This window comes from Arvicanthis niloticus, chromosome 3 (genome assembly GCF_011762505.2).
Source record: "Arvicanthis niloticus isolate mArvNil1 chromosome 3, mArvNil1.pat.X, whole genome shotgun sequence".
Classification (NCBI taxonomy): domain Eukaryota; kingdom Metazoa; phylum Chordata; class Mammalia; order Rodentia; family Muridae; genus Arvicanthis; species Arvicanthis niloticus.
In genome coordinates this window covers 108473233-108498612 of record NC_047660.1, presented here as the reverse complement: position 1 = coordinate 108498612, position 25380 = coordinate 108473233, and the positions used below count along the sequence as shown (strand labels likewise).

The 25380-nt window shown below is 52.5% G+C and overlaps 1 protein-coding gene across 11 annotated transcripts in view; it reads left to right on the top strand.

Annotated features, from left to right (window-relative positions):
- Positions 1 to 3979: 3979 nt before the first annotated feature.
- Positions 3980 to 25380, top strand: part of Speg (striated muscle enriched protein kinase) — a 55652-nt gene continuing 34251 nt past the window's right edge. Inside the window, exons 1-8 of one of the 11 annotated variants that reach the window (XM_076931622.1) lie at positions 10666 to 10740; positions 11662 to 11704; positions 12488 to 12517; positions 13107 to 13196; positions 13279 to 13438; positions 16299 to 17602; positions 19280 to 19423; positions 19920 to 20102. In XM_076931622.1, coding sequence (XP_076787737.1) covers positions 10708 to 10740; positions 11662 to 11704; positions 12488 to 12517; positions 13107 to 13196; positions 13279 to 13438; positions 16299 to 17602; positions 19280 to 19423; positions 19920 to 20102 — 1987 coding nt within the window. In that variant the 5' untranslated portion in view covers positions 10666 to 10707. Of the gene's footprint in view, positions 4544 to 10665; positions 10741 to 11661; positions 11705 to 11789; positions 12518 to 13106; positions 13197 to 13278; positions 13616 to 13949; positions 14137 to 16298; positions 17603 to 19279; positions 19424 to 19919; positions 20103 to 25380 lie in introns of those variants that run through there. The other 10 variants (XM_034498734.2, XM_034498733.2, XM_076931627.1 and 7 more) reach the window with 10 other exon arrangements.

Genomic DNA, 25380 nt, shown 5'->3' with positions numbered 1-25380 from the left:
GCAAAACAGCTTAGGTCAAATGTTCCTTGGCCCAGAGAGGTGGCATGGTCTGCCAAGGTCACACAGTCATCTATAGCAAAGGAAGACAGGGACTCTGGGGCCCATATATCTTTCCATGACACCACAGACTTCTGATCAGAAGACATGGCAACCTGGCAGCACATGCACCCAGCCCGGTGCCAGAATACAGGGCACCCTGAGGCCCATGCTGAGGGACAAACACCTTACAGCCAACTGTCTTGAGCAACTGGCCTGGCAGCAGCCTGACCTTTCCAGTTGTCAGCTGGTCCATTCTGATCCAGGAGAGGGCGCCAGCCACCAGCAGGGGCCTGACTGAGCCTTCTCTATCCAGGCCCATAGACCCTTGGGAGCAAGTCAAGGTATACCTCTGAATGAACATAGCAGGCAGGATATAAACCGTGTTCCAGGCTCTGTGCCAGGGCCTCTTAAATAGTTAATATTCACTTTAATATTTAATATAATTTAATATCATCACAACATAGGTCAGACCATGTAATTCTTCTCAAAATCCAGAATGCCTTCCCATTTCACCGAGAACAAAAGCACCATGACCGGCAAGATGCCGGGCCATCTGGCCTTTTCAAGCTGTATGATCCATTTTACCCTGATGCTGCGTTCATTCCCTCCAGCCTTGCTGGCCTTCTGGCTCTTCCCAGTATCTGCCAGGTACTGGGAAGATCCCACATGGGCTGAAATGGTCCTGCACAGCCCTGTGTGTTCTTCCCTTCCTCATCCTTTTAAGACTGGCTCCAGAGCTACTGTGGAGGTGACTCCAGTTACCCTATATTATTTTTATTTTATTTGTTTGTTGTTTAATTTGCTTTAGAGACAGGCCTTCGCTGTATAGCCAAGACTGATCTCAAACACCCAATCTTCCTGCCTCAAGTGCTGGGATTACTGGCATGTACCACCATATTGATCCATCCACTCTATTGTATAGCACACCCCCACCACATTTTTAACCCCGAGCACTTGCTGAGTTACCTACACTAAAGTATTTCTCTCCATCTGTCTTATTTTTTTAATGTATTTTTTTTTTTATTTATATGAGTACACTGTAGCGGTCCTCAAATACACCAGAAGAAGACATCAGATCTCATTACTGATGTTATGAGCCACCATGTGGTTGCTGGGAATTGAACTCAGGACCTCTGGAAGAACAGTCAGTGCTCTTAACCACTGAGCCATCTTTCCAGCCCGTCTGCCTCAGTCTTTACATTTTCTTTGTTGCTCTGTCAAATGTCTGTCTTCTCCAGTGTAAGCAGCCCCAGGGACTGACATCTATGTCTGTTTTGCTCATGGCTCTGTTCTTGGTCAACGAAATAGTGCCACCCTCATAAGATAAACCCAAGAATGTTCGCTGAAGAAACAAACACACCCCAAGTGTGGCTACTCCCAGGCACAGATGAGGAGACTGAGGTTCAGAGATGCTTAAGTGACTTGTTCAAGGGCACATGGTTCATTTATTTAACTAACCAACTAGTCAATGAGCCAACATTTACAGACCATCCGCTGCTGCCTTCCCTGTAATGGGTGAGGAGTGGTGTTAGTTAAATGGCTTGGAGTGATGAGGTGTGTGTGTGTGTGTGTGTGTGTGTGTGTGTGTGAGAGAGAGAGAGAGAGAGAGAGAGGTACCCGGCCATGCGTGCATGTGTAGAGCCCAGAAGTCGATGTGGAGCGTCTTTTCTATTGCTCTTCAGCTTAGATTTTAAGACTGGATCTCTCACTGAATCTGGAACATTCTAGTTCATGTAGGCTGGTGAGCTAGCCAGTGAGCCTCTAGGATACACCTGTCTCTGCCCCTTAACACTGAGGTTAGAGAGAAGTATCGCCCACCAGGATTTTACATGGCTGCTGGGGACCCAAACACTGGCCCTCTCGCGCTTACACAATGAGCATTTTACCACGGAGCCACCCTCCTCAGCCTCTCAGCCTGACTGTGAGCTTCAAAACCAGACCAAATAGTATCTACTCCTTTGTTCTTGGTGTTCTGCGTCTTATGCCTTCTCTCACATTTTTTTTTTAAAACCTTTTTAGAATTCAACTTACATTGTAGAATTCAATTCATCATTGGTGGTTGCCAGGGACTGGGAGACAAGGTGTGGCTGACTCCAAAGAGGATGCACACGTGAATATTTAGGGTGATGGAATTGCTTTGTATGTCCCTGGGGTAGAAAATACACAATTTCATGCATTTGTCAAAAACCGGAGGCCTGCACATCACGGAGTCAGCTTTAATGTATGCAAACTACATGAAAAAATATTCCCTAAGGCCCTTAATCTTTATGGACATAATTCAGTGTTTAAATTGTTTCTTCTGTACTGTGCACCTGGGAATGCACGCTCATGCTCTCAAGCTTGTGCATGCACGTGCACACACACACACACACACACACAGTCACACACACACTCATACACACACACACACACACACACACACTTTGACTTCAGTTTCCCAGAATGAAGGTGATTCTTTTATTTAACCAAACCAAAAAAATCAAGAATACTCCTCTTCATCCGTGAATGACCCTGGCTTTAAGCCTTTCCCCAGTGTTTATCCCTTAGCTCAAGGTTAGTTCTGGATCTGTAAAGTTGTTTGTGTGTGCGCGCGCCTGAGACCCACACAAACTTCTCGGATGATAGTGCAGAAGGTCTTCTCTTCTAGTAGAGAGAAGCCTCCTGGGGATGGGGACACACACACACACACACACACACACACATCTGAAAATGAAACTGAGGGCCTCAGGAATCCTATGCAAGTCCCTTGAAATGTAAATTCATATTCAGTACATGAAGTTGTCAGAAATAACAAAGAAGAGACAGAAAGATCCTGTGGACATTTCCTTCAGGTTTTCCCAGTGGTGACATCTTGTATAACTACCAAGAAAGCAACTTTGGTACGGAACATCCAGACCACCAGACTTACCCGTTTTATGTGCATCCGTGTGTGTGTGTGTGTGTGTGTGTGTGTGTGTGTGTGTGTCCCCATCCCCAGGAGGCTTCTCTCTACTAGAAGAGAAGACCTTCTGCACTATCATCCGAGAAGTTTGTGTGGGTCTCAGGTTCTTTGACCTCAACCCTCACGTGTAAAGCCTCTGTCTTGATCCTTTCCCTGCCCTTGCCTGTTGATCTGCCCTTCAGAGTGAGCACAGCTGAGAAAAGTGGGGACCTGGGAAGATGGTGACAGACTGCACCCCTGTCTTTACCCCATGTGTGTGTATCTAACCTCCACAAATTGGACAAAGGAATCTCCAAAGCTTGGAATCAGCGGAGCCCTCCCTGCCTTGAGGATGGAATCCACCAACCCGAGCATTTATCCTCATTTGCAGTTCAAGCTTTCCAGCCCCTCTTTTACCATGTTATCCTCATGCCGTCCCTCTGTCTCCCCTTGAGGCTATTGTTGCTGGTCACAGTACTAGCCAACTACCCTTCCTATAGGTGAGGGCAAACTGAAAGACCATCAGATGTCACCTAGCTGGTGAAGGTAGGGCGGTGGTGTGGTGAGCACAGGACCAGCTGGGAGCCCAAAATCCACCTGAACTCCAGGCTATGGTTCATGGTGCTTACCAGCTGTTATGGGGGTGCCGGGAGAGGCCATTGGTCGTGGCTGCTCACCTCCACTGGGGCCTGTTTCTCCATGTGCCTCTCAGCATCTCCCTCTGGACCTTTCCTCTTCCTCTTCACCAGCCTAGTGAGGCCGGGGCACTGGGGCCTGAAGAAAGGAAGCGGGCCTAAGCCCAGGGGTAATTCGACTCCCCAGATCTCACAAGCTAGGGGGGGAGGACCGACACATCGTGGGGGAGGAGATTCTTTCAGGCCAGCTCTGGCGATGGGGGCACCGGGAAGGAGAGAAGGAGCCACATGGAGTCCAAATCCCCTCCTCTGCTGCCCCCTCCCTCCACTGCTCATTCGCAACCCGAGCCGGGGGCCCTAAAAATAGTCCCCGAGGCGCAATCGCCGGCCGCCCTGGTGACCTTCTGGGTAGCACAGGCCGAAAGCAGGCGGGCAGCAGGAAGGCCGGCCGCCGGCCCCACAGGACTCATCTCTTAAGGCACCATACCCCCTGGGGTGTCCCCTGGCCTCCCAATTCTAGCATCCCTTGCCCCCCTAGTCCAGCTCACAGAGGCCATGCAAAAAGCCCGGGGCACGCGAGGCGAGGACGCCGGCACGAGGGCACCCCCCAGCCCCGGGGTGCCCCCGAAGAGAGCCAAGGTGGGGGCCGGCAGAGGGGTCCTCGTCACCGGGGCAGGGGCCGGAGCGCCGGTCTTCCTGCGGCCCCTGAAGAACGCGGCTGTGTGTGCGGGCAGTGATGTGCGGCTGCGAGTGATAGTGAGCGGGACACCCCAGCCTAGCCTCAGCTGGTTCCGGGATGGGCAGCTTCTGCCTACACCGGCCCCAGAGCCCAGCTGCCTGTGGCTGCGGAGCTGCGGGGCACAGGATGCCGGCGTGTACAGCTGCAGCGCCCAGAATGAGCGGGGCCAGGCCTCCTGTGAGGCTGTGCTCACAGTGCTGGAGGTCAGAGGTAATGCGGAGGTGGGGCCTGCCTGGCAGGGTTGGGGGCACAGGGCTAGAGACAGCTGCCCAGGTCATGCGATGCAGGTTGCAGTCCCTCACCATCTTCCTAGGTGCCCGTTTTCTCAGCTGTGCTCACTCTGAAGGGCAGATCAACAGGGAAAGGCAAGGAAAGTGTGTCAAGGTAGAGATGCTTCCCACATGAAGGTCAGAGGTCAAAGGTCAAAGGTCAGCAGTTGGTGGGTCTAGCCTGAGACCGACACAGACCTCTTGGATAATAGTGCAAAAGTTCTTATAATTTAATAGAGAAAAGCCCCCTGGAGACAATCTGCTCCAAAGACAGACATGAGACCTAGTGACCAGCCCCTCTCAGATGTGTGTATTTTTCTAAAAGACAGGCCACTTCTCCTGTTCCAGGCCACGTGGGAGGAGGATGGCCAGACCTTCTCTCTCCATGATCAACCCTGGGGCAAGAATGGTGTGGTCAGGACTAGGCAAAGTGGGAGGGATCAGATGTGTATGAGCAGGACCCAGGGTATCAGGAGCTTGAACTGAAGCTAGACATGAGAAGTAGCTGTTTGAGAATCCACGTGTGTGTGTGTGTGTGTGTGTGTGTGTGTGTGTGTGTGTGTGTGTCTCGGGCACTTGTGAGTTGTGGGAGGCTCTGGACTTGTGGCGTTAATACAAACACACAGCCCTAGGACAGATGCACATGGCGCTGAAAGTCTGTGAATCAGATATCTCTCCTGAGGCTCCCACGTGAGTGTTCAGAGGACACAGAAGGGGGATGCTTTGGGCTGGTGCCCTGCCTCTTGTGGAGGTGGGGTTCTAGGTTGATGCACTGAGGCAGAAGAGGAGGGGCAGGACCCTCAGTCTTGTGGATGGTCCTGTTGTAGCTGGTGGAGACCAGCTAGATTGTCCTTGGGTCAATCTGGGGGTTTTGTTCAGTTTCTGAGCCAAATGGTTCTCTAAAGCAAACACAGTCTTAGACCTACCAAACTTTGAAATAAATGGAATTCTGAGGGAGTGGGTTTCATTTGGGGGAGACAGCGAAGGGCTGGGAACTGAGGAGGTGCCGCTGTTTGGGTCATTTTCTAGAGAGATGTCTCATTCCGATCCATGGTACAATATGATAGTCAACCTTTGGGATCTGAGGAGGACGTCCAGGGATAAAAGACCTCGTCCAGTGGAGGGGAAGAAGGGTGCGTTGGAATGCAACAGGAGATGGAAGCCAGCCATTGTCTTTATCAGTGTCTTCTCTCCCCAGCATCACCCTGACTGTTTCTTAGAGTCTTCTTATGGCTCCAGGGCCCAGGCAATTGGCCTAGAAGCTACCAGTAGAGACTACTTTAACCTGGTCCCAGGGGCTAGATCATGTTCTGGAAAAATTCTGACCTGAAGTAGACTCTTGTAGTTTTTCATCTACCTGTAGTCTGGAGTAAAAGAAGCTGAAAACAAACTATAACTTAAAGATAGATAAAATAACTTATAGATAAATCAATAAGACTACAACTGGAAAGATGGAGAGATGAGGTCAAGAAAGGAAGGGACAGGGGAGGAAAATGGTGGTCATGGTGCTTGTCAACTGTTGGACAGGTCCACAGAGAGCTGCAGCTCCAAGTGCTTCCTTGTACAGGTGAGAACGGTGTGGACCAGAGAGGAGGGAGGTCTGCTGAGGTGAGGGCTGGTTATGACATGTCAGGACTGAGCATCCTGTTTGGTTGGTGATCTTGGGCCTTTCTACTACTCAAGATGTTCTAGGAGAGGGGAGAGATGGAGGGAGGAAAGAAGAGAAGCAGGATCATAGAGTTAGCTGTCATCTGTGAAGATGCAGGCATCCTCCCCTACCCCAGCAGGGTTGTTTCCTTGCTGCTTTTGAATCAGGGTGGTGTGCTAGGCATAGTAAGTGTGGACTGGATACACCTAGACATAAGCGTACAACCTCCTGGCTGGGGCTGTGTTCGTGAACATCAGGGGTGAAGGGCTGAGTGGAGAAAGGCCTTGAGTGCTGTGGGCTGGGTTTAAAGTCCCTGACATTCACTTTAGACAGGAAGAGAGGACTGAGCTGAAGCATGCCACCTTTGAGAACATGCCCATATGTACAGATATAAGGTGGCAGAACAGTTCTGCCAGGGGATGAGAAGTAGAGGTGGCTTTGGTGATGTTGGAGCGTTAACTAGATGAGCCTGGTCTCTGCCCCTTCTATTGCCCATCCCTCCTGCTCCTGTTCGGTGACAGCTCTGGGTCCAGGGAAGCTGAGCCAATAGCCCCGCATTGCTCAGACTTCATAGAAAACACTCTTGTCCGGAATCAAGAGCACAGAGATGCAAAGAACTCGAGGAAGCCAAAAAGGACCTGGCTACAGACGGAAGGAGCAGTTTCCTGGCCATGAATGCTTTCTGGCTGGGACAGACAGGGTGATATGAAGGTTCCTGGCACTTTAGAAGCTTGGGACGTTAGTTCAGGATGGAAGGGTATTGGCAAGACACTGGAAAATAAGTCTGCTGCCGGATGGGAGGTTTGTATGATGGGAAAACTTGGGTGGTAAACATAAAGGGTTTAGGGCAATAAATGGGAAATAGAGGAGGGAAAACGGCAGGAACTCAGGATGCTAGTAAAACCCTTAAACGTGTTAAGATGTGCTATCTTGTTTAATGATTTAATCTTCCAGATTTTCTGATTGTTGTTTGGACTTTACTAATATATAAGACAGCTGAGATTCTTGTCCAAGGTTGAGTGGCTTGTAAATGAGACAGCAGGGTTAGATCAGAAAAGCTAGGTCTCTGAGTCTGGGTCCTCATGGCCTGTCCATGAAAGAAAGGTGCAGGAAGAGTAAGCCAAGAGCTTCTCATGCCCACCTTTCTCCTGTCAATCTCCCAATCCTCCTCCACCTGCCTCTAGCACAGGCAGGCTTTTTCTTTGGAAGCATCTGGCTCCATCCATCTTTACATGGCTCCCTGGCGAGTGACCAGGATAAGTGGTACCTTCAGATCATGGAGCTTGTGTGGCTTAAGAAGAGGCAATGGGCACGGAGCAGCAGAGAGAAGGGGCAAGCAGGAGAAGCTGGTGTGTAGTAGTTGAAGTGTAATAGCCAGGACCTGAAGAGCGTTTATCAGAAAGGCCAACCTTCAACAGATGGGAGTGAACCATCCTGGATGCTTGAAGGCATGGGAAGGAGAGGGTAGAGTTAGACAGAAAAGAAGACAGTTTAGGCCTGGAAAGAAGAGGAATACACCAGAACCTCCAGGAAGGTCCGTGCTATAGTTATCATCTTTCCCACCTGGACTTGGAATGTCTGAAAAAAAAAAAAAAAAAGCCATGAGAAACTACTGTGGAATTGGAAATGGGAGCAGTGTCATCAGCCAGGTGTGCATAGCACAGCAAGTGCTAATCAAAGAGGGGAGGAGGGGCCAGAGTGGAACCATGGAGGAACCCTGGGAGGGACAAGAGAGGAGCGGAGAGGCCTTCCTCACTTTGCTGATCAGAGCAAGTTCTCCTTGAAGATCTGGGCAGAATGGGGGATAGTCACTTCTCCAGCAGTTTCTTGGGATTAAGCTGGGGCAGAATGGAGAAGGAAGAAAGGCTGGATAAAAGGAACTATGCTACAAGATTCACCATGTTCCTCACCACTCCTTGCCTATTGCTCGCAGCTCTGTGCCTCATTCCTCTGTTTATCAAGTGTCTCCTGTGTACCATCTATCTACTGTTTTAGGTGCTTGGGGTACAAGGCCCAGGAATAGGGGTGGGGAGAATCAAAACCTATGACCTCCTGGGGATTCGTTTCTAGCAAGGAGAAACACGCCACATGAGACACCATCCCCTGCACAGTATGAGAGCAACAGAGCTGCGGGGAAGGAAAAGAGAGACACTGAATGGAGAGAGGCCGAGAAAAGACAAGTAATATGTGTGGCTCAGAGAACAGTCTGCCAAGAGATCAGGACAGGCAGGATCCTTTAGCGTTGTTTCTGGCTAAGGGGAATGCTATCAGGGCTGACATGAGAAAGTGGCGGACCAGTACAGATGCACAGCCATGAAGAACAAATGAGGGGGCTCATGCCGTACCTTCCAGCTCAGTCCTTCAGGCTGCTGCACAGACTCAGGACAGGAACACAAGATCCTGCCAGCCGCTCTGCAAGCCCAGCTGTCCCATCACTCACGCCCGCTGCCCATTGGTTATTTTTGCTGTGGAATGTGCCAGCCCCTCGGATTCTCCTGGGGGAACAGGGGCTCATGTTACCCCCTCTGTCCACTCAGCTCCTCCATCTATGAGCTGCTGTGTTTGGGGGGGGGGGGTGCCTAGGGCTTCTGGCTGGAACTAGTATGGGTGGACAAATGTCCTATTTCAATACACATCCTTAAACACATGTCTCCACGTGTACTGTTGGCCACTGGTGGGCTGAGAGACAAGAACACCTGTATGTAGCCAGAGTGTAGAAGATGGGACCTTAAGCCCCTCAGATATGGTGGTACATGTCTTTAATCCCAGCACAGATAGGCTGAATTCAAGACCAACCCGTCTACATAGTAAGCTCCAAGCCTGCCAGGGCTATAAAATGAGAGCCTGTCTCAAAACCAAACCAAAATAATGATAATTTTAAAAGGGGGTCTCAAATGTAAACAACTTTAGGCGCTACGTAGAAAAACAAACCAACAAACAACCGAGATAGGAATTGCTGTCAGCAACTGAATGTGTGTTGTCTCATCTTAAACCCAACCAAATTCATTGGGTCTGTGTCCGTATTTATCTCACTGCCAAGGTTTTAAAGCAATAAGGTCAGGAGGCCTACCAAAGAACTAGCATGCGGTTCTTTATGACATAATGGTCAGTAATCTAGTCAGAGAATCCAGGTTCTCTCAATTTATTAGCTCTGTGATCTGGGACAAGTAATGGCTTTGTGGGACAATTAATTGCTTATGGGAATTAAATGAGTTACCCACACAAAGTCCTCAGCATAACTTAGCCCAGTACAGACCAAGAAGGCTGCACTTGTTATTGTTGTCATAGTTGGGACTGACACCAAGTGCATGCTGGGATGAGACCTGTAGTGGCTGGGTTTTCTTAGCCTCAGCCACTTGTCAGTTAAACAGGGATGGGAATAGTTCTAAGAGTTTCAGGCTCCTGTCTTTGTTTTAAATGAGCTGGCACGTGTAAAGTGCCAGGCCCTTGACAATTGCTAATGAAACCTAGCTACACTATCGTTAGGAAAGGAAGCTGGAACTTTGTTTAGACACAGTGTGTGTATATGTGTGTGTGTGTGTGTGTGTGTGTGTGTGTGTGTGTGTGTGTGGTGCTGAATAAGATGGGTTGGGCAGTAGAGGGGACACACCAAAAATCCTGTAAGTAGCTCAACTGTGAGATCATAAGCTGATTTTTAATTATTAGAAATATCTATAAGTAACCTTTGCCCAAGCCGGGGTGTGTGTGTGTGTGTGTGTGTGTGTGTGTGTGTGTGTGTGTATGGATGGACAGACGGACAGATGAATGGGTGGTTGGATGGGAGAGGACATCACAGGAACATCCAGAGCCAAGAGAGGCAAGGCCCCTTTTTAAGAAGCCTGAGTCCAAGACAACCCTTAATCCCAACCTTTGCGCTAAGCATGACCTAGACGCCCCCACCCGGTGCTGTACCCTGAGGTGAGCTGGGTGCTGTCTGACAGTGTGCGTGTGCGCATGTTTGCGGAGTACGCCAGAGAAGATGCTGCTGACCTTCCATAGCCAGCCTGCAGGAGGAGAGGGGATGCGGCAAGGAGGCCGCCTCTCGCTGCATACGAAAGTGGCCTGAACTAAAAGCTACAGCACCCCTTTCTGTGCCTCAGTTTCCCCATGTGCCTGGGGCCCGAAAGGCAGATGTGGGGTGGGGGTGCGGGCTCTCAGCGTCGGGAGGTGTTTCGTGGGAGAGCTGGAAAGCAGGCGAGTGCTTTCCCAGGGTGGGCAGAAGGGCTAGAAAAGGAAGGGTCGCCAGGTGGGGCGCAGGCTGGCGGAGGAAGGGCGGGCTCTGGGCGCCGCCGCCTTCATCTTACCCCCACCCGGGCTCCCGAGGCCCGGCGGCTCCTTCCGCCACCCGCGCCGGCTCCTGCCCGCTCCCCAACTCGCCCCCGGCCCCGCCTCCGACTCCGCCCCGCCCCCGCCTGTCCCCTCCTCGCCCGGCCGCCGGCCCGGCCCCCTCCCCCGCCATGAAGAAGCTGTGGGTGAAGAAGCGTTTCCAGGTGAGGGCTCCGGGGGCGGGTGGCTCTGGGTGGGGGCAGGAAGGGCTGGGCGCCCCGAGGGAGGGCGGGTCACCGCGGCTGGGCCCAGGGGAGGGGGCGATGGAGTAGCGCTGGCCCCACCCCAGCCCTGCAGAGTGGGGGCGACGGGCCAGGCACGTTCCTGGGGAGGGGGCGCCCTGGCCGGCGACTGGAAAGCGCAGGCCCCTCCCCGCGATGAAGGGCAGAAGCCCCCATCAACCCCAACCCCCTTGACCCCTGGAGGCCCCGGTTGCAGCCTCCGCACATAGCGCCCACTGGCTGCTTTGCTATCTCACCCACATCCAGCCCTAGCCAGTCTCCGCCCGGCTTTTCCCTGGGCCCCCCAATCTGCAGCCTTGGGTATTCCGGAGATCCTGAAAGCAAAGCGCATGGATCCGCTCTGAGCTCAATAAATTTCCCCAAGCTCTGTCCTCTACGAACTGGGGCCTCCTTCCTGCGTTAGGGAGACGCTGGTTTTTGAGCGATAACTTTACCTTTGCTAGCCCTTATCCTGCCTGCTTGACACCTACCCCCAGGTATCTGCCCTTCCCAGCAGGAATCTGTGTCCTCGGCCCTCCATCTCTATTAATTCTAGCGCCCCCACATCATTTTCCCTGGGTCACGCTGACTTCCTTGTCTCCTCCCCTGTATCTCTGGGCGTGCTGCTCTGACCCCTGGCTGAGTCTCTATCCCTTAGGAAGTACTAGGGTTTGCTCTACCGCCTCCTTCCCCGGCTTTCCCCCAGAGCCCAGCTGGATACCCTAGAGGAAGGAGAGCTAGTGGCTCTGGTCTCTCTTCCCTGGTCCCTGGTAGAGTTCCTGTTTGATAACAGTAGATTGAAATGCGAATGGGCTCAGGAGCGAGCCTCCCCCTCAACAACTCATTCTGGCTTTTCTCTTTCAGAAAACCGGCCATTCCCGCCGGGCTTTTGGCCGACTTACCCATGGTGCGTGGACTTCTGGCTGCTGTAGCCCATGCCCACTTCTCGGTCCATGTCCCTTCATGAGGCATTATGGCCCTGAAGATAGCCCATGAGATATGGAATCCCCTCCCCACCTATTCACCACCAATAAGGATTATTCCCTGCAGCAGAGAAAAGCCCCAGTATTTGGGAAGGGGTTCCTTAGCACATCCATCATGGGCCTGGGCTCTCTGTTGTCCTGTGGGACCAAGTGCCACGTTCTGGCAATGATCACATGGCCACTGCTTGTTTTGGTACTCAAAGGGAAACTGAGGCACAGAACATGATAGACTCTAGGATGTTGAAAAATGCCCAGGGATCTTTATTCCTAACCTAACCACTGTATTTTTGTTGTTGTTTAATTTTCTTTTTTTTTTTCTTTTTTTTTTTTTTTTTTTTTTTTTTTTGAGGACCATTCAGTAGTAGAGGAATTCTTAGGGGAAGATGGCTGCCAAAGCCCAGTGCAGACAGATAGAAATGCATTTGTGAGGAAAGGTGGAAATACAGTGCAAACACTGAGTCTGTGAGTGTGTGTGTGTGTGTGTGTGTGTGTGTGTGTGTGTGTGTGTGTGTGTGTGTGGCTAGTGAGAGTACCAGTAAGTGCTAAGGGTACTAGAACCACTGGGCAGTTGAGATGACAACCCAACCATATGGCTCCCCCGTGTTGGTACATTCTGGGGCTGGGGCTCTCCCTCTCCTCCCCATCCCACAAACACTCTGATAACTGTCTGTCCACATCTCTCTCCTGCTGCTCCTATGGAAGCGAAGTTTTCCGCTCCTGCAGAAAGCAAAGTTACGGTAGGAAGCTGGCTCCTGCCCTAGCCCCTCATTCCCTTCCCCAACCCAGTCTGGGCTTCTCCTCACAATGCCTCAGTTACACCTTGATGCCTTCCGGCTGGTTTGGGGTTCAGGGCAGCCTGGTCCTGCTGTTGGTTGCGTGCCTTGACAGTACAACTCTGAGGTGACTCCTCTTTGTTCCTGGGATACTGGAACCTAGACTTTTGAGCCCTACAAGTTAGGGTTTGTTATATGGGATGCGGTTATTCAAGACCTTAAGCTGTTGTGGACATGGTGAGGGTAGATGAGGCCCTGGTAAGCCATTAAGTAGGTGTGGGGGGTGGCTTATTTGAAGGGGTCCATGGATGTAAGGGTGAGCATCCAAGGATGAATGGTCCAGAGATGGAGCCAGGGCACCAGCATGGGAGGGGCTACCTTAAGCATCCCAGGCTGGTCAAGGGGATGTCAGGAGCAAAAGAGAGTAGATTGGGTCCTGGAACTCTCCCTGTGGTTAAGATGGAACTTACTGTGGGGGAGGCAGGAGGCGACTAGGGAAGAGTTGGAGGCATAGGGAGGAGGTCCCTGCCCACACAGACCCCTTCTTATCCAGACTCGGAGACTGCTGAGGATGACATCAGCGATGTGCCGGGGACCCAGCGCCTGGAGCTTCGGGATGACAGGGCCTTCAGCACCCCCACGGGTGAGCTTTCTGGGTGCTCCAAGAGCAAGCAGACTGGCTTCTTACAAAGGGTGCCTCTGCCTCACTGTGCTCCTTTCTTTAGGGGGCTCTGACACCCTGGTGGGCACCTCTCTGGACACACCCCCGACCTCCGTGACAGGCACCTCAGAGGAGCAAGTGAGCTGGTGGGGCAGCGGGCAGACGGTCCTGGAGCAGGAAGCGGGCAGCGGGGGTGGCACCCGCCCCCTCCCAGGCAGCCCAAGGCAAGCACAGACAACCGGGGCCGGGCCACGGCACCTGGGGGTGGAGCCGCTGGTGCGGGCATCGCGAGCTAATCTGGTGGGCGCAAGCTGGGGGTCAGAGGATAGCCTTTCGGTGGCCAGTGACCTGTATGGCAGCGCATTCAGTCTGTACAGAGGACGGGCGCTCTCAATCCACGTGTAAGTAATTGCCTCGCCTGGGTTCACACTGTCTCATCTCACCATGCTGTCCTGTGCGGCCCCATCACTGCTCCTCCAGCCTCCACCCCAGTCTTCTCTGCCTCATCCATCTCTGTGTACTCCATTCCCCACCGCTTCCACGCCTAGCCTTGGCTACACTCTCTCCCCACACCACTCCCACCCACGGCCTCCTGCTCCCACCCGTGCTGGCTCACAGTGCGGTCTTCGTGGTCTTGTGGACCCCCTCTGTCCCTTCCACGGCTCCTCTAAGAGCTCCAGTTTGCCAGGGCCCCTCTCCTGCCTCGCCCATGTAGGCTCCAGTTGTCCTAGGATCCCCCCCCCCCAGAGGCCCCCTCCGTGCCTGCTGTCTCAGCAGCTGCTGCCTTTTCCTCTCCCTGCACATTCCTGTTCCCATGTGGGCCTTTTTCTGGGAGGAACAGAACCTTTCTGCACGGCAGCTCCCGGGAGAGCAGGAGAGAGCAGGGGAACGAGACAGCACCCAGGAGAGAGAAGAGAGTGAGGTGGTCAGGGGCAGCTGGGACAAGGGGCCTGTGGAGGACGTGGGCTGTGGGGAGGCAGGGGGGCTGAGAAATGAGGAGAGGGTGGAAATAAGGAGCTGGGGTGGAGGGGGAGGGTTGGAGTAGCAGTGATGGGGGATGTGAGGATCTCATGGACCACACCTGAGGTTGGGTCCATGGCCAATGTGGACCCAAGGGGATGGATGACATGTGGAGATGTTGAAGCCATTTTTGGAGATTTGGGGGATGGCAGAAGGGGGGGGGTTGCTATGTCAGAAGTGGGGAGTGGCTGATGATAGATGTGATGGGGTAATTGGGGAATTGAAAGGGTGCTTGATTTGTGATGAGTGTGGGTGTTGGGTGGACGTATGAAGTTTAAACAAGGTGCCCTAGTGGGTTGTTTAAGAGGGTGCTTGGAGTGGTTAATGAAGGACAGGCTAGAGGCCTAGGTCCGAGCAGGGGCCTCGGAGTGCCTTTGCTTATCTTATTGCCTTTATCAGGCACTCCTTCCCTTCCCTTCTTTCCCAGGCCCCAGCCTGAGCCTGGAGTTGCTATGGCAACTTCAGAGGAACCCATTTCCTTAGTGATATCTATGGTACAGTCTGGCCTGGAGCTAGGAGCTGCCAGCAAGAGGTCTCCTCTGCTGTCCCCAATTTCTCTTCAGGCCTCACCCAGTTCCCAGAGATCATTCCTTAAGGACTTTTGCCCCCCTCCCCCACACCTCCCTCATAGACTGCCTCCTTGCTGGCATCCCGCCCTTACCCCTTCCTCCTCTTCCAGGCAGGGGTGGGTCTATAGAGTGGGTGGTGACTCAGGTAGTCTAAAATATCCTTATATTGAAGCAGCCAAAGAACTTAGGCTCCTGGATGGCACTGTATTATTTCTTCTCCTTTCTGTGTTCCCAGAAACCAAGACAGCTGGTCAGGAGCAAAGGTTTAGAAATCAGGCTATCTGTTTTCCGTCCCTAACACCAAGTCCTAGCTGCCATCTTGGGAGGGCACTGGACCTCCTTGAACCAACCTCAAGTTTATTTATCTGTAAATGGGACAGTATCAATTGTTCCGTTGAGGGACTTCTGTAAGGATTTTTTTTTTTTTAAAGCTCAATGCAAGTGATGCCTTAATTCATGCCTGGCACACACTAAGTATTCGATGAGCATGCTTGTAAGTTTTCCGCTCTCTCTAATATGTTAGGTATGATAACAGCTCTCAGATACCTTTCTTGCCAATCTCCCTGCATAACATGCCCTTTCCCCATCCAGATAGGGGAAACCGAGGCTCCTGGGCATCAAAACGCTGTTTGATGAGAAGGTACTTGAGGTTGACAGGCTTCTACACTCGTCTCCCACACTCTTTGTTCAGTCCCACTTGGTAGTTATTTCTGAGCAGGGCTAATTCTGAGGGAGGACTTCTGTGCTTTTCAAGGGCTCAGATTTTTTTCCCCAGTGAGGGGTAGACAGACGCCTATACTATGAATAAACTGATCAAGAGGTATGGGAGTCTGGATAGTTCATTCCCAGAGATCCCAGGTGCCGTATGCAGTATCCATCGAGAACCTATGGGTGCTGGGGTTAAGGAATGGACTCAGGTCACCACAGGGATAAAATACTGCTCCCTAAAGGCTCTGCCTAGTGAGGAGGCAGTTGCTCACTGTGAAGGACAAGTATCCTGTCCAGACTGGGTAGGGCTCCTGTGGGGACCAGCTTGGGGCAGGAATGAGTAGGAGGCACATTCCTGAGAGGAGCCCCTCCCCATCCAGCCCTTGTGTTTTCCCTTGCCATCTCATCTCTGGGTCCGCCTCAGCCGCCATTCTTTTCTCTCCCTCAAGCTCAGTACTTGCTGTGCCCCAGCTTCCAGGGCTGGGGGGAGGGGGCTGGCCAGAACCCCTGGGGCTGGGTCTGTATTTGGACCCAGCCAATAGCTCAGTCTTCTGGTGCCTGAGCCGCTGGCCTCTCCCCAGCACCTGCTCTGGCTGTGCTCTGGGGGAGGGGGGTGGCGGGGGGGGGGGCTGAGGGGGGAAGGCGGGAGTTGGGGACGCAGGAAAATCTGGCCCTTGTCACCCCAAGCCTGCCCAGCATGCCCCACTGCTCAATCCCTCTCACAAGCTAGGGGTCTAGGAGGAAAGGCCCCCTGAGTCCTCCACCCCTCTCGGCCTTGGTTCTGCAGCAGCATTCCTCCGAGTGGATTGCGCAGAGAGGAGCCTGACCTTCAGCCTCAACCAGCCAGTGATGCCCTTCGTCCACGCCCTGCCCTTCCACCTCCCTCCAAGTCCGCTCTGCTTCCCCCACCATCTCCTCGGGTGGGAAAGAGGGCTCTACCAGGACCTAGTGCCCAGCCCCCAGCTACTCCCACTTCGCCCCATCGGCGTGCTCAGGAGCCCTCGCTGCCTGAGGACATCACCACCGAAGAGAAGCGAGGGAAAAAGCCTAAGTCATCAGGGCCCTCGCTGGCGGGCACGGTGGAGTCCCGGCCCCAGACACCACTGAGCGAGGCTTCGGGTCGCCTGTCAGCACTGGGCCGCTCGCCCCGACTGGTGCGCGCGGGCTCTCGCATCCTGGACAAGCTGCAGTTCTTCGAAGAGCGGCGTCGCAGCCTGGAGCGCAGCGACTCGCCGCCAGCGCCCCTGCGGCCCTGGGTGCCCCTGCGCAAGGCTCGCTCGCTGGAGCAGCCGAAGTCCGAGGGCGGCGCGGCGTGGGGTACACCCGGGGCCTCGCAGGAGGAGCTGCGGTCACCTCGGGGCAGTGTGGCAGAGCGGCGTCGTCTGTTCCAGCAAAAAGCGGCCTCGCTGGATGAGCGCACGCGACAACGCAGTGCAACCTCGGACCTCGAGCTCCGCTTCGCCCAGGAGCTGGGTCGCATCCGCCGATCTACGTCGCGGGAGGAGCTGGTGCGTTCGCACGAGTCCCTGCGAGCCACGCTGCAGCGCGCCCCATCCCCTCGGGACCCCGGAGAGCCCCCACTCTTCTCCCGGCCTTCCACACCCAAGACCTCACGGGCTGTGAGCCCTGCTGCCACCCAGTCGCCTCCTCCCAGTGGCACGGGCAAATCTGGGGACGAGCCTGGGAAGCCCCGAAGCAGAGGGCTGCTGGGCAGGACTGAACCGGGGGAAGGCCCGCAGCAGGAGATCAAGCGTCGGGAACAATTCCCGCTAACCAGGAGCAGAGCCATCCAGGAGTGCAGAAGCCCTGTGCCGCCCTTCACCGCGGATCCCACGGAGAGCAGGACAAAAGCCCCCTCCGGTCGCAAACGGGAACCTCCTGCACAAGCAGTTCGCTTTCTGCCCTGGGCCACTCCGGGAGTGGAGGACTCTGTTCTGCCCCAAACCTTGGAGAAGAATAGAGCGGGACCTGAGGCTGAGAAGAGGCTTCGCAGAGGACCTGAGGAGGATGGTCCCTGGGGGCCCTGGGACCGCAGAGGGACCCGCAGCCAAGGCAAAGGTCGCCGTGCTCGGCCTACATCCCCCGAGCTCGGTAAGAGCACAGGAAGGGCTGAGAATGTCCCCTGACATGCCAGTTGAGAGAGCTCAGGGAGCAGGGAGACTGCTTGCAGGCTTTGACACAGGCAGGGATTGGAGTAAAGGTACCTACAAGTTAGGATCAGCTACTGATGAGGCGCAACATGAAGTGTGCGCACTGAGCAAAGCCCGGGTGTTTGCTGTAGGTCCTCTCTGGTCCAGTGGCCTGCTAGGCAGTGGGGCCAAGGACCAACAGCTGGAGGAGGCCCTGGCTGGAACCTAAGGCGTTCTCATGGCCCCCTATCCATTTGTGGGAACAGGCATTCTAAAATTCTTGAGGAAAAAAAATTCTCTAACCCTTTACTCTGTTGCCCCCCACGTCCCAATTCCAACATGGTTTCCTTACCCCTTTGTGGCCACACTGTGAGCCACACTCACCTTCTAGCCTCCCCTGTCCCATCCTTGCATCCTGCCTCGCTGTCCCATGGATGATGACAGAATCCTACTGTCCCTAACCCCCTGCTGCTTTCCCCCAGTGTGCCCCAGGTCCTGCCAGTACCTGCATTATTGCCCTTACCACCTTGTTTCATCTGTGTGTTGGCACCTCAGACTCTTTAGACACGGATAGGCTCCCTCCATCGTACACAGCACACTTACCGTGTTCCCACAAGTGTTCCAGATGTGTCAAATAGACCCATAGAGATGTTACCTCCTCTCTGTCTGTACACCAGCTGTACAAAGCACCAAATGCTATCCTGCCATCGTCCCCATAACAAAGCTGAGGTTCAGACAGATGGTCTCAGTTGTTAAGGGTGATATAGTTAAGAAGACGGCCAACCTGGGGTCCTCGCTACCCTTGGGGCTGCCAACAATGTCCGTTATCTAGCTGATAGAATGTTAGAGGCAGAAAACACTAAGGGAGGAGCTGGAGGGAGGGAGAGATCAGTGGGAAAGCCTTTGTCCAGTATGCACGAGGCTCTGAGCTCAACCTCCAGCATACATTCAGAAGATGCCTAGAGAGATCCACAGCAGTACAGTCTTCATCTCCCTGTGTGTAGTGTCCTATAAGCAGGCGCCATATCTTACTTCCTTTTGTATTGCTGGTACCCTGTTCTCATTGAAGCAAAGTGTTACTGCCTGCTGAAGGGGCAGAACCAAAGCTGATCTTCTCAGACTGTCTGGTCCCTCTACCACCGCCTCTTCGGGAAATCTGGTGGCCTTACAAGTTTACTATCTGGCCATCCCCACTTCCACATTTCCCTGTGAACCTACTATTGCTGATTAGGTCTTAGGTGGCTAGTAGCTTGTTCTCTGCCCATTGGTGCTTAGACAATCTTGTGGCCCCTAGAGTGCTTTCAAAGATCTGCCAGGACATACAAAATGGCCAGTTCATGCGAAGACACCCACTGCATACACCACTCCCTCCAGTGCCAGCAGGAACTGGGAGTGAAAGGTGGTCTCTGCCACCCTGATCTAATTAAGAACATGTGCTCTGGCTTTACCTCCCTTTGTCTCCGGACATTCAAGAGCTCTGCTTCTCTCAAACCCTGCCGTCCAGAAACCCCTCATGCTGGGTTTTGGTTTTCTAGGATTCTGTATTGCCAACATCCCCTCTCCCTACAAATGTCTCCCCAATGCCACTACAAGTCTCATGTTCCCTTACCCTTTCTACCCCTGCTCTTGTGTCTGGCAGAGTCCTCGGACGACTCCTATGTTTCTGCTGGGGAAGAGCCCCTGGAGGCACCAGTGTTTGAGATACCCCTGCAGAACATGGTGGTGGCGCCAGGAGCTGACGTGCTACTCAAGTGTATTATCACCGCCAACCCCCCACCCCAAGGTGAGCTGCAGGGAAAGCTGGAGGCTGGCAGGCTGTGGTGAGGAGAATATGGTATGGGGACAGGATAGGTTTCCTGGAATCCTCTTACCGCATGGTGGGGAAGAGAAAAACTGTCAGACCATGGGGCTGCCCCAGCTCTGGTGTATCCTGGAAGATTGTCCCCCTACCTCCAAATTTCTTGGGTTAGGCAGCCTAGTTTCTGGAGTGAGGACAGATTCCTCAAAATTCCCCAAAGGGAAGAAGGCTGAAGATGTAGTTGGTTGGCAGGGTGCTTGTTTATCATACACATGGTTCTGAGTCGGCCCTACAGCACAGCATGATACGGTGGGGCATCCTTAACCCCAGATGAGACCCTGTCTCAATTTTAAAATTGTATAAAAATACTATTCGGGTGGAAAAACAACAGGCTGTGCTCCTGTGGGGTGCGGGCAAGGACGAGAGTTCCCAGCAAACCCTTTGTGGCCATGGCAAGCTGGTTTTTCCTCCTTCCCTACAGTGTCCTGGAAAAAGGATGGGTCCATGTTGCACAGTGAAGGTCGTCTTCTCATCCGGGCTGAAGGTGAGCGGCACACACTGCTGCTCAGAGAGGCCCAGGCTGCTGATGCTGGGAGCTACACAGCCACTGCCACCAACGAACTGGGCCAGGCTAGCTGTGCTTCATCACTGGCCGTGAGACCTGGTAGGGAGCCTTCCAGAGGGGTCCTGGTTGGGGTAAGCTGTGGATCCTTCCTGTTGAACATGAGGGTGTGGGTTCCAAGTCTTGGCTTCCCAGTGTGCACAATCCTCCCTTGTGCTGGGTCCAACTCTCTCTGGAGGAAGCAGTTTAAGTGATCCTAGTCTCAGGGCAGGGATACTCTCATCCAGAAAATTCCATGAAGTTGGTGAAATTCATCTTTGAACATCCTAGAGAGTAGTGGCGCCCCCAATATTATTTTTGTTGCTACTTCATAATCGTAACTTGCTACTGTTATGAATCATAACATAAATATCTGTTTTCTGGTGGTCTTAGGCAACCCTGTAAAAGAGCCATTTAAACCCCAAAGGGGCCAAGACCCACAGTTTGAGAATCACTGCTATTATGTGTCTCTGAGTGGGGTCTGGTGGGAAGGCCAATGGTCTCTGAGACTATGAGAAAAAGAATGACTTTAAGGGATTTAAGAGGCACCAAGAGCTTCTGAGATCCATTTTGTCCCAGGACAAGAAGATAACAGAAAGTAACAAAGAGAGTCCAAGTGCTGCATCCATTCCCATCGGGATCTCTGACCCTACAGAGGCAGCACTGAGAATACTCAGTGTCAGCCATGTTGAGGCTGTCCTGTCTCTTATTTACAAAGGCCCTCACTCGCTGCCAGACTACTTCCTTTGAGTTTCAGCCCAGTCAGTATCTCTCTGGTTCAGGCAGGGCTGGACCAGTATCTATGTGCATGGCAGTTCTAACTCATTTAGGTGGTTACGTCTAACAATGTGCTGATCTTGGGTAGTGGGGAGAGGAGGGGATGGGCAGGGTATTGAAGCAGGAAAAGATGATGGTGACACCCACAGATGTTACCAAATGGATGTTTCCAAATGGGTGTGCAAAGCCTCTAGGAGGCCAAAGCTCAGAGAACAGTGTTCTGGGATGCTTGATCTGAAGGGTCAGGGCCCTGGAGGAGGCTGGGAATCAGGACATCTCGTGTTCTGTCTTTCTTTCATTCAGTGTTGCGGAGACAAGCTTGGAGCCCATGGATGCACATGCCAGAGCTTCAGCCCTTAACGAATTCCCAATTTGGGAGTTCTCAGTGGGCTCTGGTATCAGCCTTTGGGCTGTGTTAGCTCCTTTTGGTGGCACGTCTGGCTTGTGGTCTTTTTCCTTCATTCCACACCCCTTCCTTGGAGCTGTTTGAGGCTTTCTCCTCTCTCCTCACTCTCCCACTACGCTGAATCATGCCCACCCGTCCACTTCCTGCTTCCATCCTTCCATCTCCTCTGGGATCTGGCCTCTGACTAAGCTCCCAGCTCTCCTAGGGGCCCCAGGCCTGGCTCCAGAACTCCAGTCAATACCTGGCTTGGGCTGAGAGCTGCCAAGGGGCAGGGTATGAAGTGCCCCAATCCTGGCTGGTGGCCACCTGGGAGCCATTTAAGGTTTGGAAAGCAGCTTGGGGCACGGCAGCTGTCAGCACTTGACTGGAAGTTCTGTGTTTGCCACGTTGAACCTCCCAAGCTTCAGTTCCCTCATTTGTAAACCAGAGATAATTATACCATCCTCACGGATGGAAGTGAATGTGCGAATGAGGTTTATGGACTGTAAAGCTGTAGACAAATGTTAGTTGTTAGCGTTTGCGGGTGATGCTGTGCACATGAGCTCGGCTTCCTGTGAGGATCTGGAAAGTGCCATGTCCTTCCCTGCCCTTTTCTTCATACTCTCTGTGCCTTGGGGATTCCACTCCTGTTCTCCCAGAGCCTTCCATCCAGTCCCTCCGTGCCCTCCAGCCGCTGAGTCCTCAGCTCATCATGGCATCTCTGTGCCTGCTTCATCCTGGGCAGCCAGAAAACTTTCATTGCGTCACTGGGCTATACCAAGCATCACAGCAGGCCCCATAAGTCAGACTGGCTCCAGGACCCAAGAGGCTGGCAGGCAGGTCCAGACTCTGCACTGGTTGTGGAGTAAGCCGACTTTCTTACCCTACAAGGCACTGTTTGGTCTAAAGTGGTTGGATGGAGGCCACAGGGCCCAGAGAGTAGCTGGAGCAGGCAGGACCAGTGGTGGCAAAGACATTGCCAATAGAGGGGGTCTCAGACCAGGTGTCCGTAGGTAGTGATGATGGGGTTGTCCAGCTGTGGAGGTACAGGGAGGATGTGGAAGGAAGTGGTACTGTCTTGTGGGGAGAGAACTCCATTCAACCATTGACCTTTCTTACTACCTCCCCACCCTTACACACAGGGCCATGGAAACCAAGTTGGATGCTCCATAGCCACCCCATCAGGGCCTGCTTTTGAAAACCCACAGGTGTTGATTCTTGGTTGAGAATGACAGTAACCAGGACCCCGGCAACTAGAGAATATAGCCATTGGCCACATGGAGGCAGTCTTGCCTGAGCCCTGAGTCAGTTTCACCCATTGAATAACCCTAAGTGGGGTATAAATGGAGGGGGTCCCTGGAGTGTGAGGTGAGTGCCTAAACAGAGATGAAGCTTCTGTTAGCTGCCACATCCATCCCACAAGCCTCTGTTGAGTACCTACTAATGCCAGGCGCCCTGTATCTGGGCGTTTGCTTCTGTTTGCAGAATACCATGTACTTTTTTTCCCCCCAAAATCTTTTTATGTTTCTTTCCTTGGGCTGTATTGAGTCCTGTATGTGTGCATGGTGTTTATGTCTGAGTGGACAGAGATATATATGTGTGTCGCACATGCATCTGATGCTCTTATCTTACAGATGGAAAAAAATAAATATGATTCATAGTCAGGCCAGGCTAGCAGCCTGGGAATGTTATTAGTAATAAGTGGTATGTTAATGGAAATTGCTTCTTCAAGTAACAAATTAGTGTGAGTCTGGGATAAAAGTAAGAACTCTTTGGTGTTTGCTGAGTGTTTCCTATGTACTAGACCCACCACTGATCACGTAAATAACATTTAACCCAGCTCTTTGAAGTAGCTTCTGTTGTGTCCCTGTCACTCACTAATAAGGTAACTGAGACTAGGGAGTGTTAGCAAAGTGTTCCAGGGCACAGCACTGACCACCACACCTTCATACAACCAGGGAAGCATTCTGTGTCTGTACTCCGCAGCGTGGTACACCAGTTGCACACAGCACCTAGCAAGTGTGGCCAGTCCCATTAGGAACTTCGATGTTTGCATAATGTCATGTTATTTGTCATGCGTATTAATGGTCTCAGCTGCTAATTCCTCTCACCTCAGTGAGATGCTGAGCTAGGGCAACTGTTGGCTGAACATCCCTAACCACTGCACTGTGCAGTCCCCTTCCCTGCTACTCTGAAGAGATTGGGGCTAAGGTATTCCCCAAGATTCTAGGGAGGAGATTGCCCAGGCCTTTGTGAGTAGCCAGATTTGGGGAGGAGTCTCCTCTCTCCTGACTCTCCGTCTCTGTCCTGTGTTGCCCTGGTCCTGTTTCCTGATGCTCTTAAGTCCTTTCCACTGTAAACTCTGGCAGGAGGAGGCAGAGGAAGGAGGCTCAGAGCTCTCCATCCTCTATCCCACTGCCTGCACGCCTCATGTGTTTGAACCAGCCATGATCTTGGACCTTAGCTGGCCTCATTTCCTTTTTATTTCTCTCCCTCCCTCTCTCTCTCTCTCTCTCTCTCTCTCTCTCTCTCTCTCTCTCCTTCTCTATCTCTTTCCTTCTCTATCTCTTCCTCCCTCCCTTTCTCCCTCTCTCCTCCTTCTCCTTCTCCTCTTGCTTTTGGTCTGTCATGTAAGCATCATCTTAATGGATGAGCTATGTAATTGGTAAGATTGGTGAGATTATAAGAGGATGGAGAATTGCCCTCCAATATTTGGACCAGGAGAACGCGTTCATTGTGACTTATCTTGGTCTTATATTTAAGATCTCCTTTACCTTGTTAGGAAAGAGACTATTTATTGGGCAACATGAATGCAAAAGGAAAAGAAGAAAAATGTGCCACCAACCTCTACCCTCTTCTCTTGGTCTGGGTTCTAGGGCACCAAATGCATGGTTCCAGGTTCCTTCCTAGCAATGACAGTGACCACTGATAGAATACCACACAGTCCCTGTTATCCATCTCACTGGGATCCAGAAATTTAAGAAAGAAAAGTACCATGGTCTTCTCAATCAGATTCACCCCTCCCTCCCTGTTCCCAACTGTCAGCATCAGGGGTGCCTGTGGGCTGACTCCCCAAGGCTGCCACTTAGAATGGAGTTTATCTGTCACCCAGAAGAATGTCACCTAATTTAGTATGGATACAAACAGCTTACCTGACCCAGAGCTTTCCACCACAGTCATATGTGAGAAATTCAACACTTGCCCGGCTGGGTCAGGCTGACCAAGTGAAATTCTCACCAGCGTTTCATACATTTGGAACTAAAATTGAAACAATTCTCAGCAGTGTTTCTTCTTGCCCTAGGGAGTTCTGGGGAGATAGATGTTCATGCCAACACACTGAGACAAGTCCCACCTCTAAGCCCACCCCTCCTTCCCCTTCACTTCTCTGGAGATCACCATAGCAGCCATTTCAAATGGGCCTGTGTGGGACAGACCTACCAAGGCAGCACATATGGAGGTCAAAGTCGAAGGCTTGGCCACATGGAAGTGCTAGTTAATCCTCAGTTCATTCTTCCTTCCCCACAAACCATACAGGGTTCTCTTTGGCCTTCAGGGCAAAGGCCAGTTCTTCAGTGGGCCTCCTCCTTCTACTCTGGGAGATTCCTGGCCTCACATGGCTGGCTCTCTCTCTCTCTCTCTCTCTCTCTCTCTCTCTCTCTCTCTCTCTCTCCTCTGTCTCTCCAGGGCTTCTCTGTGTAGCCCTGGCTGCCCTAGAACTCACTCTATAGACCAGGCTAGCCTCGAACTCAGAGAGATCTGCCTGCCTCTGCCTCTCAAGTGCTGGGATTAAAGGCGTGTGCCATCATAGCCTTGTTGCCCCTTTCTTAGTTTGTCACCCATGTCCATTCCTAAATAGTCTGCAGGCCTCTGAGCCTACACTTTCTACCTCACATAGTTTATTTGCCTTAGTTTCTCTAAAACAAGCTCTAATTTAAATACCACATCTTCCCTCATTCCCAGAGCCAAGAGTCACCAATATATCTGGCCTTCATTGGCTCCTCCCTTGCCACTTGTCCTCTGTTCTACCCAAGTGGATCTGGCTGCTCTTTCTTATCAAGCCAAAGTCCCCTAACTACACGACTGTCTTTTCCACACCTTGGCCCTCAAAGCCATGTCTGGAGACACTGCTAGATTTGGGGTGGGGGTGTGTGGACCACAGGACTTGGAGATGAGGAGAGA